The sequence below is a fragment of the Heterodontus francisci genome, chromosome 18, assembly GCF_036365525.1.
Source record: "Heterodontus francisci isolate sHetFra1 chromosome 18, sHetFra1.hap1, whole genome shotgun sequence".
Taxonomy (NCBI): Eukaryota; Metazoa; Chordata; class Chondrichthyes; order Heterodontiformes; family Heterodontidae; genus Heterodontus; species Heterodontus francisci.
The window spans coordinates 40,603,189-40,619,793 of NC_090388.1; the positions used below are offsets into that span (position 1 = coordinate 40,603,189).

General features: G+C 39.8%; 1 protein-coding gene across 4 annotated transcripts in view; it reads left to right on the forward strand.

Moving 5' to 3' along the window:
- LOC137379568 (dedicator of cytokinesis protein 4-like) overlaps positions 1–16,605 on the forward strand; it is a 545,491-nt gene that overhangs the window by 127,136 nt on the left and 401,750 nt on the right. For all 4 annotated transcript variants that reach the window (XM_068050580.1, XM_068050582.1, XM_068050581.1 and 1 more), the window contains exons 3-6: positions 3,075–3,115; positions 3,569–3,624; positions 5,907–6,003; positions 10,669–10,817. In XM_068050580.1, the coding sequence (XP_067906681.1) occupies positions 3,075–3,115; positions 3,569–3,624; positions 5,907–6,003; positions 10,669–10,817 (343 nt within the window). The remainder of the gene's footprint in view (positions 1–3,074; positions 3,116–3,568; positions 3,625–5,906; positions 6,004–10,668; positions 10,818–16,605) is intronic.

A 16,605-nucleotide genomic window follows, 5' to 3' on the forward strand; every position in this document is an offset into this window, starting at 1 on the left:
GAGGCCTGCACTGTACTTTGTTTCTTTAAATTGATTTTTATGCCATCAGTATTAGTCTCATGAAAAATTGAAAATCTTTCCCGATTGTAGGTTCTTAGACATGCGTGACTAATGCACATGAATGGTGAATGAGTTGATAATTGAATTTTCATACTTAAAAGGAGAAATATATGGTGGGAGTTTGCCACTTTCCTTCAGCGCAGATTGTGTACACTGATTTATGTCTATTTTACATTTGAGCATATTCTGATCAGAAAGACACACAGAGAAATGTCCAGGCCAACATATTCAAGTTATTTGTTTCTTCTCATTATTCATTACTCTGTGAACAGTCTCCCCAATCACCGAGTAAGCATTCCTTGATATATTTAAAAGTGGTAACTTGTTGCAGTTTTATTAATACAGCTCAAAATGGGTTTGCCACAAAAGTTAAGAATTTTTATTCAGTTCTAGTCCACCACCTGTGAGCAGCCCAATTTTAAATAACTGAAAAAGACATTTGAAAAAAAACTATGCTGAACCATTTACTAGTTTTATTGGGCATTATTCAGTTAGTAAATTTAAAAAATGTATTCAATTTTAAAAGGAACCTATTAGTGATCTTGTATGAAAAAAAGCTTAATTTTATGATCCTCCTCAAAAGTCTCTACAAATGGGTAAAATTAATGGAAGCTCAATGGCGATTAATTCGATCTGGGGTTGTTGCCAGTTTTATCGGCATAGACAGCTTCCAGCATGATGTTTTTTAACCTAGAGCAAAAGATCACAGAAACTCCCTTTGTGCTGGATTTAAATGTGCTTGAAATTCCTCAATCTTTTGCACTGGTTTGGCCAATTGTGTTGAGTTTTACTGATAAAACAGCACAACCAAATGAAAAATCCAGGCCAAAGTATCTTATGTTGACAAAGAGACATGGATTTTTTTTTTTAATTCATTCATGGGATGTGGGTGTCACTGGCTATGCCAGCATTTATTGCCCATCCATAATTGCCCTTGAGAAGGTGGTGGTGAGCTGCCTTCTTGAACTGCTGCAGTCCATGTGACGTAGGAACGCCCACAGTGCTGTTAGGAAGGGAGTTCCAGGATTTTGACCCAGCGACAGTGAAGGAATAGCAATATAGTTCCAAGTCAGGATGGTGTGTGACTTGGAGGGAAACTTGCAGGTGGTGGTGTTCCCATGTATTTGCTGCCCTTGTCCTTCTAGTTGGTAGAGGTCGCGAGTTTGGAAGGTGCTGTCTAAGGAGCCTTGGTGCATTGCTGCAGTGCATCTTGTAGATGGTGTACACTGCTGCCACTGTGCGTCAGTGGTGGAGGGAGTGAATGTTTGTAGATGGTGTGCCAATGAAGCGGGCTGTTTTGTTCTGGATGGTGTCGAGCTTCTTGAGTGTTGTTGGAGCTGCACCCATCATGGCAAGTGGAGAGTATTTCATCACACTCCTGACTTGTGCCTTGTAAATGGTGGACAGGCTTTGGGGAGTCAGGAGGTGAGTTACTCGCTTCAGGATTCCTAGCCTCTGACCTGTTCTTGTAGCCACGGTATTTGGCTACTAAAGTTCAGTTTCTGGTCAATGGTAGCCCCTAGGATGTTGATAGTGGGGGATTCAGCGATGGTAATGCTGTTGAATGTCAAGAGGAGATGGTAAGATTCTCTCTTGTTGGAGATGGTCATTGCCTGGCACTTGTGTGGCGCGAATGTTACTTGCCACTTTTCAGTCCAAATCTGGATATTGTCCAGGTCTTGCTGCATTTCTACAAGGACTGCTTCAGTATCTGAGGAGTCACGAATGGTGCTTAACATTGTGCCATCATCCGCGAACATACCCACTACTGACCTTATGATTGAAGGAAGGTCATTGATGAAGCAGCTGAAGATGGTTGGGCCTAGGACACTACCCTGAGGAACTCCTGCAGTGATGTCTTGGAGCTCAGATGATTGAACTCCAACAACCACAACCATCTTCCTTTGCGCTAGGTATGACTCCAACCAGCGGAGGGTTTTCCCCCTGATTCCCATTGACCTCAGTTTTGCTCGGGCTCAGTGGCTATTTCAAACCAAATTCTAGTACACTGACACACAATTTTCTTTCAGGGCAACAAACGGCGTCTGCCATTAGCTGGACTTGCCCTTGCCCATTTAAACAACTTGTCACTCAAAACATCGTCAAGTTTAAAGTGTGTGCTGATAACTTTGCAGTGAGGGAATCCGGGTACCTGGGTCCTGAGTGAATAGGGTGAGCAATTCTGTATCTCCCAACCAATCAGATTGAAGGATTGAGAGATTGATGCTGCAAAGACTGAAGAAAGTGTAAATTAGATTGGGTGAATTCGGTGTCAAATCGGGTACTGAAAGAGAAATAATGGAGACTAAAGACATGTTAGATTAAGAGAGAAAGTAAAAAAACATGAGGGAATTTTTAAAAAATTACATCTTTACATTTTTAAAATATCCAACAATTAAAACCTGAAGGAATGAGACTCCACACTTGTAATAGTTAATTTCCAATGCGAGAGGTTCATTGGCAGTAATTAACACATATCATGTCATTAAAAGTACCTCTAACAGCTAATTGAGGATTAATTAAACATGCATGGTATTAAATGGCCCCAAAACAGACTCCTTGCGTCATGTCAGACAAGCTGTCACTTCAAACTCGCTCTAACTTTGTTGTGCATTTAGTTCATATTTACAGTGCAAATACAGCAAATTCATGCCAGTCAATACATTTTAATGGTGAGGCAGACAGCGAAGTGCCATTTTCAAGAAGTTGACAGTGGAGTGGCGCACTTTGGACGGCAACTGTTCAATTACCATTTAATCACGCATCTGTCCTCTCCTGTCGTTGCTGTGGCATTTGTGCATAAATTTTGACAGCAAATTATGGCCCATTAATTTGCAGAGAATACCATCAGAACCTGTGCCTGTGCAGACTTTAGTGAGGTCCATGACAGGCATATCCTGGTGCCTGTTCCTTGTAGATTTTTGTCACCTTGTGTATTGAAGTGCATTGCATCACTGTTAATATAATTTGACAAAAACTGATGTTTGTCTTTTCTAACTTTTCTTCTTCTTTAGGTTGGTACAGAGGATTTGTTTTAAAAAATCCAAGCATTAAGGTATGTACATCTGCACATTTTTCATATTATGGTACCTAATGGTTTATTTCTGAAATCGACACTCCTTAATCTCTGAATTCCTAATTTGTATCCAATAATAATTTACTCTTGCATTTTTTGACAGCTGGCAAATAATTTATTTGACCAATAATTCCCATTTTTTGGAAGAACTGAAAAAAAATTACCATTAGAAACAAAAGCTTTGTATTTTTTTTACTGCTCCCTGATGTGTATACCAGCTAATCTGCTTTCACCACTGACTAGACTACTGTATCATAGTACAGTGTATCTATTCCATGATAATTCTCCACCTAATGAAGCCATATATATTTCAAGGCATATCGAGAGTCCATTGTTTATAACATGTCATTCTTAATAACATATTACATGAGTTTTAGAGGTTACAAAGATACTTTAGAACAAAAGTAATGAGAATTGTTTTTATTCTTACAGGGAATATTCCCAGCTGCCTATATTCACTTGAAAAATGCAAATGTCAAAAACAAAGGGTAAGATCAGTGACTCTAACTTCTAAAAGGGAAGATTGTTGATAAAATATTATGATTTGTTCAATTATTGCACTGAATTGCTACAGTAATTATCATATCACAGTACCCAGATGCTTATAGGAAGAAAATATTCTTGGACCGAGCAGAACAAAATATTCTTCATAATCTATAATTGTTTCTGAGTTGTGATCAAATGGGCTACTAAAGGCTTTCATGAATAATATTATGCAAGATTAACTAGTATTCAGTGAAAATATTTCTTTGTGTAGGATTTATAAAAGACAAATATAATGAGCACAAATAAATGTTTACATTTCCTTGTAAGTCTGAGTACTATAGACACAATACAGTGTGTGCTGTTGACAATTACCTTCTTTTACAATCTGTTGAATAACTTGCCCTCAGCAATGAATGTGTTACACTGTCTTCAGAAAGCCTCAAATCCAGCTCTTCCCCACCACCCCCCCACCCCGTCACCAAGTCATGTATATGTAGGAACCTTTATATACTCTTTGCATCTACAGTCCAAGCATCTGTTGCCCCTTTCTTGTTTTTTTTTTGGATACTTGCTACCCGGTCACTTGGTAATCAAAGTACATGACTGAAAGGTATATCGGCTACATTGTCTCTAATTTGTTTCTGGATTGTATTGAGTTAAAACCCACGTATGAATCAATAAACAACATTTGCCCCCCTTAATCGTTTAATCTATATTATTGCTGGAGATCAGAAAGAACACAATTAGATCTAATGTTATTTTCAGGACAAAACATGAATACTTATAGTAGGCTGGTTAGAGCAGCATTTCGTTTTAGCTGAATGTTTAAGAATCTTGAAATTCCTTTCCTCTGTGATTATCTTATTTATCTCTCTGAAGTTGGTTAATTTTAGGTGGACTGACAATCCACAAACTCAACATCTTGATATTAGTCGTGGGAGGCACCTGCCCATTGATGACCCTGCCGAAGTATAAGGTTAGGGGCAATCATCTTGCTTAAATATGTCCTGTGGGTGCTTGCATCATTAGGAGCACATCTTGAGCATCTGCTAATTGTTGAAGCCACAAAATGGATTGGTAGCAGGTTTCTCTGGGAGTGGAAAGGGTACCCCTCCCAATGCAGAATCATCCCATCTGTATCCAAATGCCCAGACCCCTTCCCTTTAGGGCAAGAAAAGGAAAAAAAATCTTGCTTCTAAAAATTTAACGTCTCCGGAACATGACCCATGCCTAGACACCTAGGTGTGTCCACATCTATCAGTTAGTAGATTGGCATGTGTACATTTGGTATACCAGCCCCCCATGCTGTACCAGGCTGGGGACAAAGAAGCACCAGTTTTAAAGACCCCTCCCCAGCCACGTTCCACCAACACACCCCCCACTCTCTGACAATGATGATCTGGCTGGTGGTGGGTGGCGGTTCTACCCCACAAAAACTCACGGGAAAGGCCATTCCTTGGATTAATTCCTTCCACCTTGGTTTTCTTTTCACCACACCCTGTTTTAAACTGCGAGTGGGACAGAAAAGCTTCTGATTTTAGCCCCATGATGCTGTTTCTGTTGTCCATCCGTGTATATATTTATGTATAAACTTAAATGAAAATAGGTTTATAAATGTCAAGTCGAATGACTTGGGTGTCTGCTGAGGGACTCGGTAAGTAGTTCACAAAACTTCCTTTGGATATGTTCTATATATTTGTGCAATAAGTTTGGAAAATTTAAGTAAGAAGTCAAAAGATATTGAGCAAATGTGTTGGGTTGCTAATACATAAATTCCTAAAACACACAAATATAACTGAAGCCTATTTGGACTTCTCGTCATAGGCAATGAATAAAATTAAGGAATTATATTTTATTTTTGACTCTATCTCTTTGTACTGTATATTCCTGAATGGATGGCTGCAGTTACTGCAAGGAAATTTCATTTGGCGCATTTGTGTTTTGAACAATTTATGAAGGAAATGTTGAATGTTTTTCCAGCAACAGAATAGAGTATACCTCTTTCATACGTCGAGTCTTTTAAGAAATAGTTAAACTCAGATATGTGCAAGAGTGCTTAGAAATCACATGCGAGGCTTCATGAACTATACAATCTTGTGCGTGGAGTTGCTTTTGGTCAAAAGAAAATTTTCACCCTTGAAGTTATCTAAGTAGAATTTTAAATTCGCTAATGATATAGGACTGAAATGCATAGTTTCAGTGTGAAATGGCCCAGCGTTTTCATGAATTGTTGCAAATGTGTGACAGTCAGCTCATGGATGATGTATTCTTTTTACAACCACAGGCAATTTGAAACAATCATTCCAACCGAAGACACTGTCATCACAGAAATGACAGGAACTTTACGAGAATGGGGGATTATGTGGAAACAGCTTTATGTGGTAATAGTTTTTTTTTCCTTTTATTTGAGAGAAAACAAATCCCAATATATGCTTAATATACTCACATGGGTTAAATACCCAACTCTAATTCTGTAAAATTTCTATGACTTATTGAAACCAGCACAGCAGAATTTGTGATCCCTGTATTAATGGATTAATAATTACAGAAGCTCAGTTGAAAGCCATAACTTGTGGGACCTTAGAAATTTTACTGTAATCCTGCCATTGTTTTCACAAAGAAATAATCTGGTTGGATGAGCAATACATTATTCATGTTAAAGATAGATTGGTCTTAATGAATCATCACACATTCATATTCCTCTCACATATGAACATTTTTGACACTTGCATACTGTTTGAACTGTCAGGCAAGACTCTCTGTGTTAAGTCTGACAGCTGAAGCAGCAATGTTGTGCATTTAATATAAAATCTTTTTTCAACTGCTAGTGGGCTAGTAGGTTGAAAATATAAATGGCTCTGATTACATCCATGAGTTTAAAATTTCTGCTTTTCTGATTGACATACTTTTCAGACTCTCATTTAACAGGCTGTTCTAGGTTTTGTTTTTACTTTGATGGCATGAATCTTGGAGAAGGCTATTTAATTAAAAATATTTTCCACGGTGCAGAAATCCTTTTGAAGGTAATCTTGTGTGGCATTTTTCCCATCTGAATCCTAATAATTAAGTTGGTGCTAGTCATTACCATGAGAGGTGTCTGAATTATTTCAGATACAAAAGGCAGTATGTCTTTGCAGTTGACAGGAAGTTCAGGGTCTCAAAAATAAAAACCTTCTAATTTCCTGTTCAGTGCTTTGATCGTTTGACTTATTGTAGTATAGTTTATTGTGAGGAAAATTCTGTGTAATTCACTGTCCATACAGAAGACAATCCTAAAATAAACTTTAGCATTTGTAAAAATAATAACCAAAACTAGTTTGCGTCCAGTTGCAATCTGACCACACTTTTAGGGGTGGCTATCGCTATTGCAGTGTACTTTGTTGGTGGCAGGGCAATTCCCTAACTGATTTTGAGGTGTAGGTTTATCTTCCACTTCAGGCAAAATGCAATTATGTCATGTTTCCTCATGACCTTTTCAAGGTTGTGACAACTAAACTCTGTACAGTGAAGTAGATTGAAGTGGCAGGGCTTCTGTAATAATGAGCTGAAATAAAAAGCATCAATTCCAGAGATCAGATTGATGAATAACCTGATCCTCTGTCATGGTTCATTTCTTCTTGCAGCATTACCAGTGTAAATCTTACATTGTTCTGTTACTAAAGTAGGCCATTACTTCCATGTACTTTCTCATTAGGCCCAGCTGCACAGAGCAAGGGTTCCATTTTTACTACTGTTGTTTCTTTTTGTGCTAACATTAAGTGAGATGGGAAGAGGATGATTTTAAAAGATTACTTCTAACTGTAATCTAAAAGTGAAAGTTAATGAGGTTAAACATTAATAGCATCATTTTAAATGTTTCTAGTGGCCTTACACTTTCCCTGGTGCTCATTCATTTCATTTCATTTTGAGTTTTAGAAAATTGCTAAGTAATGCTTCAAATGTTGGGAGATGAATGCATGCATGGTATTTTCATGTAGAGATAAGGGAAGCTATGATCAGCTCAATCTGGGTCACCGTTGGACCATTTAGCAACTGGTCATAAAGCAGCATTTGCTATACCCTGAATACAGATCACTGACCTTTTGGTCAGGATAGTGGAAACTGAAGGTTTGGGATGGTAGGGAAATTATATTTAAAAAAAGGATGAGAAGCTCAACAAAGATAATAATTCTCTTGTCATTACTTCCTGTGCTAATGATGATTTTCCTGGTTTGCGCCCTCTCAATGATGCAGAAGACAGTTGTACCATTGCCAGTATTGAGGGGATTCGAATGCGCTAGAGTTTGTTAGTAAATTGAATAAATACATAGTTGCAAGGCACTGCTACTGTCAAGTGAGATAGAAGTTTACTGTCTGTTCCAGACTCTGTGCTCTGAGGAGATAATTTCCAGGTTAGAGGTACATGATGGACCAAGAAAGATCCAAATGCATATTGCTGATACTTGCATTGATTCAAACCCACTATTTATATAGCTTATGTGAATCGGGACTTCCTGGGAAATCTGGCTAATGTATTAAAAGGGAGTCTTACAGGAGGGTTGCTTTTAATAACAAAATGTGTTCCTCAGCTGTTTGCTTGAATAAAAAGCCACGTAAAATTTTCTGAAACCGCATCTACCTGCTAAGAAAAATCCTTATTTAAATCCATGTCCCACATCCCCATGGAAACGTGGCATTTCAGGTCAGGAGGACTCTAGAGAAATGCTCAGCTACCATCTGCCACAGGCTCGGTTAGTGAGTATTTCAGTTGATCAAAAAGGATTGCCATCATTTTCATTAAAGGATGCTGATCCAAAGCTGCCAGTCATTTTCTTGTTCAGTCGCAGCCAAATGTGCAGCATAACAAACGTATTATTACCAGGTCCAGTGGAAAACCGCTGTATATTTTGGAAGAAATTCTGGGGATTTTTTCTCATTTGTGGACTATTGTGGATATGTATTGGTGCTCTTAGTTAGAATTAGAACATTACAGCGCAGTACAGGCCCTTCGGCCCTCGATGTTGCGCCGACCTGTGAAACCATCTGACCTACACTATTCCATTTTCATCCATATGTCTATCCAATGACCACTTAAATGCCCTTAAAGTTGGCGAGTCTACTACTGTTGCATGCAGGGCATTCCACGCCCCTACTACTCTCTGAGTAAAGAAACTACCTCTGACATCTGTCCTATATCTATCACCCCTCAACTTAAAGCTATGTCCCCTCGTGTTTGCCATCACCATCCGAGGAAAAAGACTCTCACTATCCACCCTGTCTAACCCTCTGATTATCTTATATGTCTCTATTAAGTCACCTCTCCTCCTCCTTCTCTCCAACAAAAACAACCTCAAGTCCCTCAGCCTTTCCTCGTAAGACCTTCCCTCCATACCAGGCAACATCCTAGTAAATCTCCTCTGCACCCTTTCCAAAGCTTCCACATCCTTCCTATAATGCGGTGACCAGAACTGCATGCAATACTCCAGGTGCGGTCTCACCAGAGTTTTGTACAGCTGAAGTATGACCTCATGGCTCCGAAACTCGATCCCCCTACTAATAAAAGCTAACACACCATATGCCTTCTTAACAGCCCTATTAACCTGGGTAGTTGTTATGTCTGATGGATTTCTCAAATTACTTTATTGAAGGTTATTATTCTCCCCTTCTCCCCTTCTCCAGTTCGTTCCAACACTTCTCTTTCCTTCTCCCAGTTGACGGTAGCACTGTTCCTCCTCCTAGTCCACAAAGCCAATTTTCCTCAATTCAACTCTTGTCACTGTTCCCAACTTGCACCTCATGCTGCTGCTGTTCTGGGACATTGCACTGAGCTGCACATTGTGGGCAATAGTTTGGCAAGATCAGAAATATCCACCCAAAGTCCAGCATAGTTTGATGCATTGGAGCAGCATCAGATGTGAGTCAGGAGCAATGCTGTGGGTTGAATTCAGAAACAACGCAGGATTTTGTTTTTGCAAGGTGGCACTACATTTTCAGACTCTGTTAGAAACATATTGTGATCTTCCAGTGACCTTGATTATAATCAAATAAAATAGACTGATATACTCTTCAAAAAATCTCTCAGTTCCTGCAGCACCTACGACACCTTCTATTTTTCAGTAAGCTCCTCAGTCATGCATCAAATTTCTTATAACTTGAAAATCTTCCTCCATTACAAATGATAGCAAATAGAATCAGTGAATGAAATTTGAAATATAAAATCTCAACACCAATAGCAAAAATTGATTGGGAAAACTCTAAACTAGTTGGGACAGTAGAAAAGGAAATCATATATTCCAGAAAAAAGCAAGGAAGGAATCTTTTTTGTTGCAGATTTATAACATAATCCCAGGATTCAGATCAATGTGTATAAATTTGCAGGCTGGGCAATACCCCAAAAGAGAAAAGGCAATCCCAGACCTGAAGTGCAGATCTCCTTTAGAATTGTGTTGTGACAATTCAGCTGCCATTGACATTACAGGAGCAACATTTCAAAAATGAATTAATTGCCTCTTAAATGCTTTGGGCATCCTGAGGATGTGGAAGGTGCTATACAAGTTTAATTTTTTTTCATGGTCTTTTGTTTTAATGTATATTCATTGCATAACTGAGAATGTTCACCTAACCCGCATAAGTTACCTCCTCTTTCCAACTTTGAAAAACTCTGCTGCTCATTTAATCAATTAGCTCCTTTCTATGACATAATGCTTAATTTCCACCTGTTCTTTTAGTCTCCAGTTTTTTCAATCCCACGAAGGAGCTTACTTATCTTCTCATTTTTAATTCTAATGAAGTTGCCACATGTTTATTTTAGATTTATTTTAATTCTAAGTGCCATTCAGAGTTGTAGTGTATGTGTGTAAGCACACTCTCATGCTTTTCTCCTGATTATTTTAATGCATTTTAACAGTTTTTACCACCATTGACCTTTGGAGGTTTTTTTGGTGTGGGCCATGATGTAGGATTGTACTAAATTCCATGTGGTTTGTGTTAATTTCTTAAAAGGGATTTTATTTTATTTGCCTGAAAAATACAAAGTCTTTTGTCTTATTTCTCTTCTCCTTTGACAGAAGAATGAAGGGGATTTGTTCCATCGGCTGTGGCACGTGATGAATGAGCTGCTTGATCTCCGCAGGCAGGTACTCGTGGGGCATCTAACACATGATCGGATGAAAGATGTAAAACGGCACATTACAGCTCGCCTGGATTGGGGCAATGAGTAAGCATTACCTGCTCATTATGGTATTGTATGATATGTAGAGGTGTTTTTATTTCACCTTTGATTTTCTACAATAGTTAAAATGAACCATATGTATTGCTGAAAAAAAGAGAAATGTCACTGAAGCTTTGTCTTGCACCCATCAGGATAGACACAAGAATGCCACATTTCAAAGGGAGCAACAATTTATACTGCATGGGAAAGGGGTGCTGAATTAGTTGGCAAGTTGACTATGGTTGAGGCATTGCCGTGGTGAATGCACCAGGGAACTATTAACCCCCATGCTTTTGTTTAATTCAAAAAAAGTGCAACACCTGGACATATTCCTTTTGCCTGCTGAGGACAAGTCTGTGTATGAATATATGTAACTTCTAGCAAGCAAAAGTGAGCCATATTGCGGGCCTCACTGATGATCTTACATTGGTTGTTAGTGTAATTCTTGGCACACTCAGGATTGTTAAGTAAGTGCTGTCCAATTGTGCAATCACATCTAACATTAGCCATTATGTTCTGAGTTTTACAAGCACGGGCCGGTTGAGTACGGTCAGTACTCAGCCTTTTGCGAACAGCTGAAGGGATGCGTTGTTTGATATGAGCTGCCAGTCGTTGGGATGTATAGCCTATGTACCTGGCATCACACTGGCACTGGAATTCATATACCACATTACTCATTTGTGCAGTAGGCAGAACATCTTTTTGGCTTGATGGCAGTATCCTGTTAGTGAAATAAACCATTTGTGTTGCTACTGCATTGTAGCAGTGTGAAATGGCTAGCTTCACCTGTTGCTCAAATTTTTGAGATACTTTACCCTTCCAGGGTAATTTGAGGTGGACTGGGCATTTTTATTGTCCGAAAGTGGTGGCCTTAGGCCCATTTGTGAGTATAGGCGATACACAATGAGCAATGATCTGATTGGTGTAGCCAGCATCCTACAGGATATAAAGCTAGCAGTGGGCCCGACAATCCACATTTGAAAGCAGTCTAATAGGAAAATAGGAAGATGAATAGGCCATTCAGCATCTCAAGCCTGTTCAGCCATTCTATTAGATTATGGCAGATCTGTATCTCAACTCCATTGGTCCACACCCCTTGATAACCCCTCAAAATTCTATCAATCTCAGTCTTGAAATTTTCAGTTGAGCCAGCATCTACAGCCATTCAGATCTTCAGTGTCCTTTTGTGAGGATTTTGTTCTTCTGATTTCACTCCGAATTAGCCTAGCTAGTTCATGATTAATAATTGTACAGCTTTGAATTAGAAATGATCTCTAATGAAAAAAATCAAAAAGGCTAAAAAAAAATCTTGCATTTATATAGTGTTTTTCATCACTTCAGGGCATCCCAAAGTGCTTTACAGTCGATGAAGTACTTTCGAAGTTCAGTCACTGCTGTAATAGAGGAAACGTGGCAGTCAATTTACACACAGAAAGCTCCTACAAACAGCAATGTGATACTGTCCAGATAATCTGTTTTTTGTGATGTTGATTAAGGGATAAATATCGGCCAGGGCACCAGGGATAACTCCCCCGTTCCTCTTTGAAATAGTGTCGTGGGATATTTTACGTTCACCTGAGAGGGCAGACAAGGCCTCGGTTTAACACCCCATCTGAAAGACGGCACCTCCGACAGTGCTGCATTCCCTCAGTACTGCACTGAAGTGTCAGCCTAGATTTTTGTGCTCAAGTCCTGGAGTGGCACTTGAATGCACTATCTCCTGACTCAGCTGAGAGTGCTGCCAAATTAGTCATGGGGAGTGTAAAGTATATGTATGCTAAAAACCACATGAACAGTACTTCTGTTGGGTGGTGGGGGGGCCTAGTTCCTCAGCATTTCTCTTGCTCTGCTGCTGGAAACACCTTTTGATGTACTTAAATGGACCTTGGGCTGAGCATCCGCTTAAAATATGGTGGCGGAGCGGAAGGAACCCTGAGAGAATATCTGGTGCTAGTACTTTGCAGTTCTGCCAAATCTCCCATATTATTCGCTTGAAAAAAATGCTTTTTTAAGATGTATCACTAGCAGTTACCCATCTGGACAGTTATATAACAACCGAGTGACCATTCAGTGAAATGCCAGTTCCTTATAATTGGCACCTGGGCACTGGAAGGAGTGGGATGTGATTGGCTGGTGCTAACATATGATCAGCCAGTCATTATGAGTGCAGAAAATCGGTGAGAGAAGCATAGTTGCTGTAAATGCAGAAAACACTATGCGGAATACCATAAAAAAAATTGCTTGGCAAAATTAGGGAAGAAAGATTTGGAGAGTAGGTGAGTGTACTTGCCAGATCTGTGTATTTAATTTTTAATACTCAATCTGGAATATTCCTTTAATTTCTAAATACAGCTTCAACAATAAATATCAGATTGTTCATGTAATATCAGCACAAATTGCATTTTAGCTTACATAATGTTTTCCAGTAAGAACATAAGAAAAAATATATGATGAAGCAGGACTCCTAAAGATATGCAATGAGGAAAGATCAGAGAGACTTCAGATGTGCAGTCTGGAGAGATGGTTAGAGGGTATCAGCATTGAGGTTATGTAGACTATCTTGTATTATCCAGGTTACTATACTCTTTGTACCAAATAAAGATAGTCTGCAGGTTAAGGTAACTGGTGTTTATTTACAAACGTTTATCATCTCTGGCTACCACTACAATACTCCTCACACGAGGCTCTATAATCCGTGACATCACATCTTGTGATGATGATTACAGTCTATTTACATACCAACCTAGCAACGACCGACATCACATTACAGTACATCTTCGCCCCCACCACCCCTCCCCACCCCAGGTCTGTAACTTCATTCATCAAGTTAAGTAACGCTGTGGCATTTTTATGACTCTGCTGCAATGCGTCCTCCTTTCACTTGAGGATTTTTGGGGTTTAGAGTCTCTTAGTTCTTTCTCTTCACTTTCTTGTCTTTGAGTGGAACAATTTGATAACTCCAGCTCTCTATCTGGGTGTCCTCTGGGTTGTCTGCTGATTGTCGTAGCACCCATTCATCAACTCTCTCTGATGACTGATTCTCTTGCATTTCTTCCATTTGTTTCTTCTGTGGAGCTGGGAGCAATGATCTTCTGTTTCTTCTTATCATCCCCGGTTGATCTGGACAATGTATGATCTTGGATATGGTGATTTCTCTATCACTTCTCTGTATCTATTCTGGTCTTTAACCCAAACTGATTCTCCAGGTTGGATGTTTGACCGATTTCTCACTCTGTAGCGTCGGCCATAATTCTCAGCTTGACTTGACTGCTCTCTATCCTATCTCTCCTTTACATTTTCCAAGTTGTCCTCAATAATTTGTGGCTTTAGTGTACTTAGGGAGAATAGGAAGTTGTGTCTTCAACCTTCTTCCCATTAATAATTCACCGGAGCTAACCCATTCTGAATTGATGTAGATCAATAGCTTAACAGTGCCAGTTGAAAATCTTTATTTTTCTTCAATAACATTTTCACAGTTTGTACACCTCTTTCTGTTTCTCCATTGAACTGAAGATACCTCGGTGAACTGGTGAGATGAACAAATCTGTATGTTTCAGTAAACTCTGACATTGTCAGATATCACAATCTCTGGAATGCCGTGTTGAGCAAAAATGTTTCTTAAAGATTTGATCACAGCTTCTGAACTCTGGCCATGTAGTAGCTTAACTTCAACCCATCTCGAATAATAATCAACAACAATAAGGAACATCTTCCCTTTATGCTCAAAGAGATCCATTCCTAGACACTCCCATGGTCTGGATGGAAACTAAGATGACATTAGTGGCTCTCTCACCTCTTGTCTGGTAGTAGCACATGTGGTGTGGATCTGGATACCATTTCTTCGATATCTTTTGATGCACCAGGCCACCATACTGTGTTTCTGGCTCTTGCTCTACATTTAGTAATTCCTAAATGACCTTTTGCAATTTCTCCAAGATATCCAATCTTGAAGCTCTTGGGATGACCAATCTTTTGTCGTAGACTAACAAATCATCCACAATACTCAGATGACCACTTTGATCATGATAGTTCCATAAAACTGGCCTATATGGCATATGTGCTGACCAACCATTTTGACAATATTCTTTTAGAAACATAGAAAATAGGAGCAGGAGTAGGCCATTCGGCCCTTCGAGCCTACTTTGCCATTCATTATGATCATGGCTGATCATCCAACTCAGTAACCTGTTCCCGCTTTCCCCCCCATATCCTTTGATTCCTTTCGACCCAAGAGCTATATCTAACTCCTTCTTGAAAGCATACAATGTTTTGGCCTCAACTTCTTTCTGCGGTAGCGAATTCCACAGGCTCACCACTCTCCGGGTGAAGAAATTTCTCCTCATCTCAGTCCTGAAAGGTTTACCCCGTATCCTTAGACAATGACCCCTGGTTCTGGACTCCCCCACCATCGGGAACATCCTTCCTGCATCTACCCTGTCGAGTCCTGCTAGAATTTTATAGGTTTCTGAGATCCCCCCCTCACTCTTCTGAACTCCAGCAAATATAACCCTAACCGACTCAATCTCTCCTCGTACGTCAGTCCCGCCATCCCAGGAATCAGTCTGGTAAACCTTCGCTGCACTCCCTCTATAGCAAGAACATCCTTCCCTAGATAAAAAGACAAAAACTGCACACAATATTCCAGGTGTGGCCTCACCAAGGCCCTGTATAATTGCAGCAAGACATCCCTGCTCCTGTACTCGAATCCTCTCGCTATGAAGGCCAGCGTACCATTTCCATTTGCCTTTTTTATCGCCTGCTGCACCTGCATGCTTACCTTCAGCGACTGGTGTACGAGAACACCCAGGTCTCATTGCATATTCCCCTCTCTCAGTTGATAGCCGTTCAGATAATCTGCCTTTATGTTTTTGCTATCAAAGTGGATAACATCACATTTATCCACATTATACTGCATCTGCCATGCATTTGCCCACTCACTCAACTTTTCCAAATCACCCTGACGCCTCTCTGCATCCTCCTCACAACTCACCCTCCCACCCAGTTTTGTGTCATTTGCAAATGTGGAGATATTACATTTAGTTCCTTCATCTAAATCATTAATATATATTGTGAATAGCTGGGGTCCTAGCACCGATCCCTGCAGTCCCCCACTAGTCATTGCCTGCCATTCGGAAAAAGACCCGTTTATTCCTACTCTTTGTTTCCTGTCTGCCAACCAATTTTCTATGCATCGCAATACACTACCCCCAATCCCATGCGCTTTAATTTTACATGCTAACCTCTTGTGTGCGACTTTGGCAAAAGCCTTCTGAAAGTCAAAATAAACCACGACCACTGGCTCCCCCTCATCAACTCTACTAGTTATATCTTCGAAGAATTCTAGTAGATTTGTCGAGCATGATTTCCCTTTCGTAAATCCATGCTGACTCTGCCTGATTCTACCACTGGTCTCCAAAAGTGCTCTGCTATAAAATCTTTGATAATGGACTGTAGAATTTTCCCCACTACCAACGGCAGGCTGACTGGTCTATAATTCCCTGTTTTCTCTCTACCTCCCTTTTTAAATAGTGGGGTTACATTAGCTACCCTCCAATCTTTAGGAACTGTTCCAGATCTATAGAATCTTGGAAGATGACCACCAATGCATCCACTATTTATAGGGCCACTTCCTTAAGTACTCTGGGATGTAGATTAACAGGCCCTGGGGATTTATTGGCCTTCGATCCCATCAATTTCCCCAACACCATTTCTCTACTAATACTGATTTCCTTCAGTTCCTGTCTCTCACTAAGCCCTGTGTACCCCAACATTTCTGGTATGATATTTGTGTCCT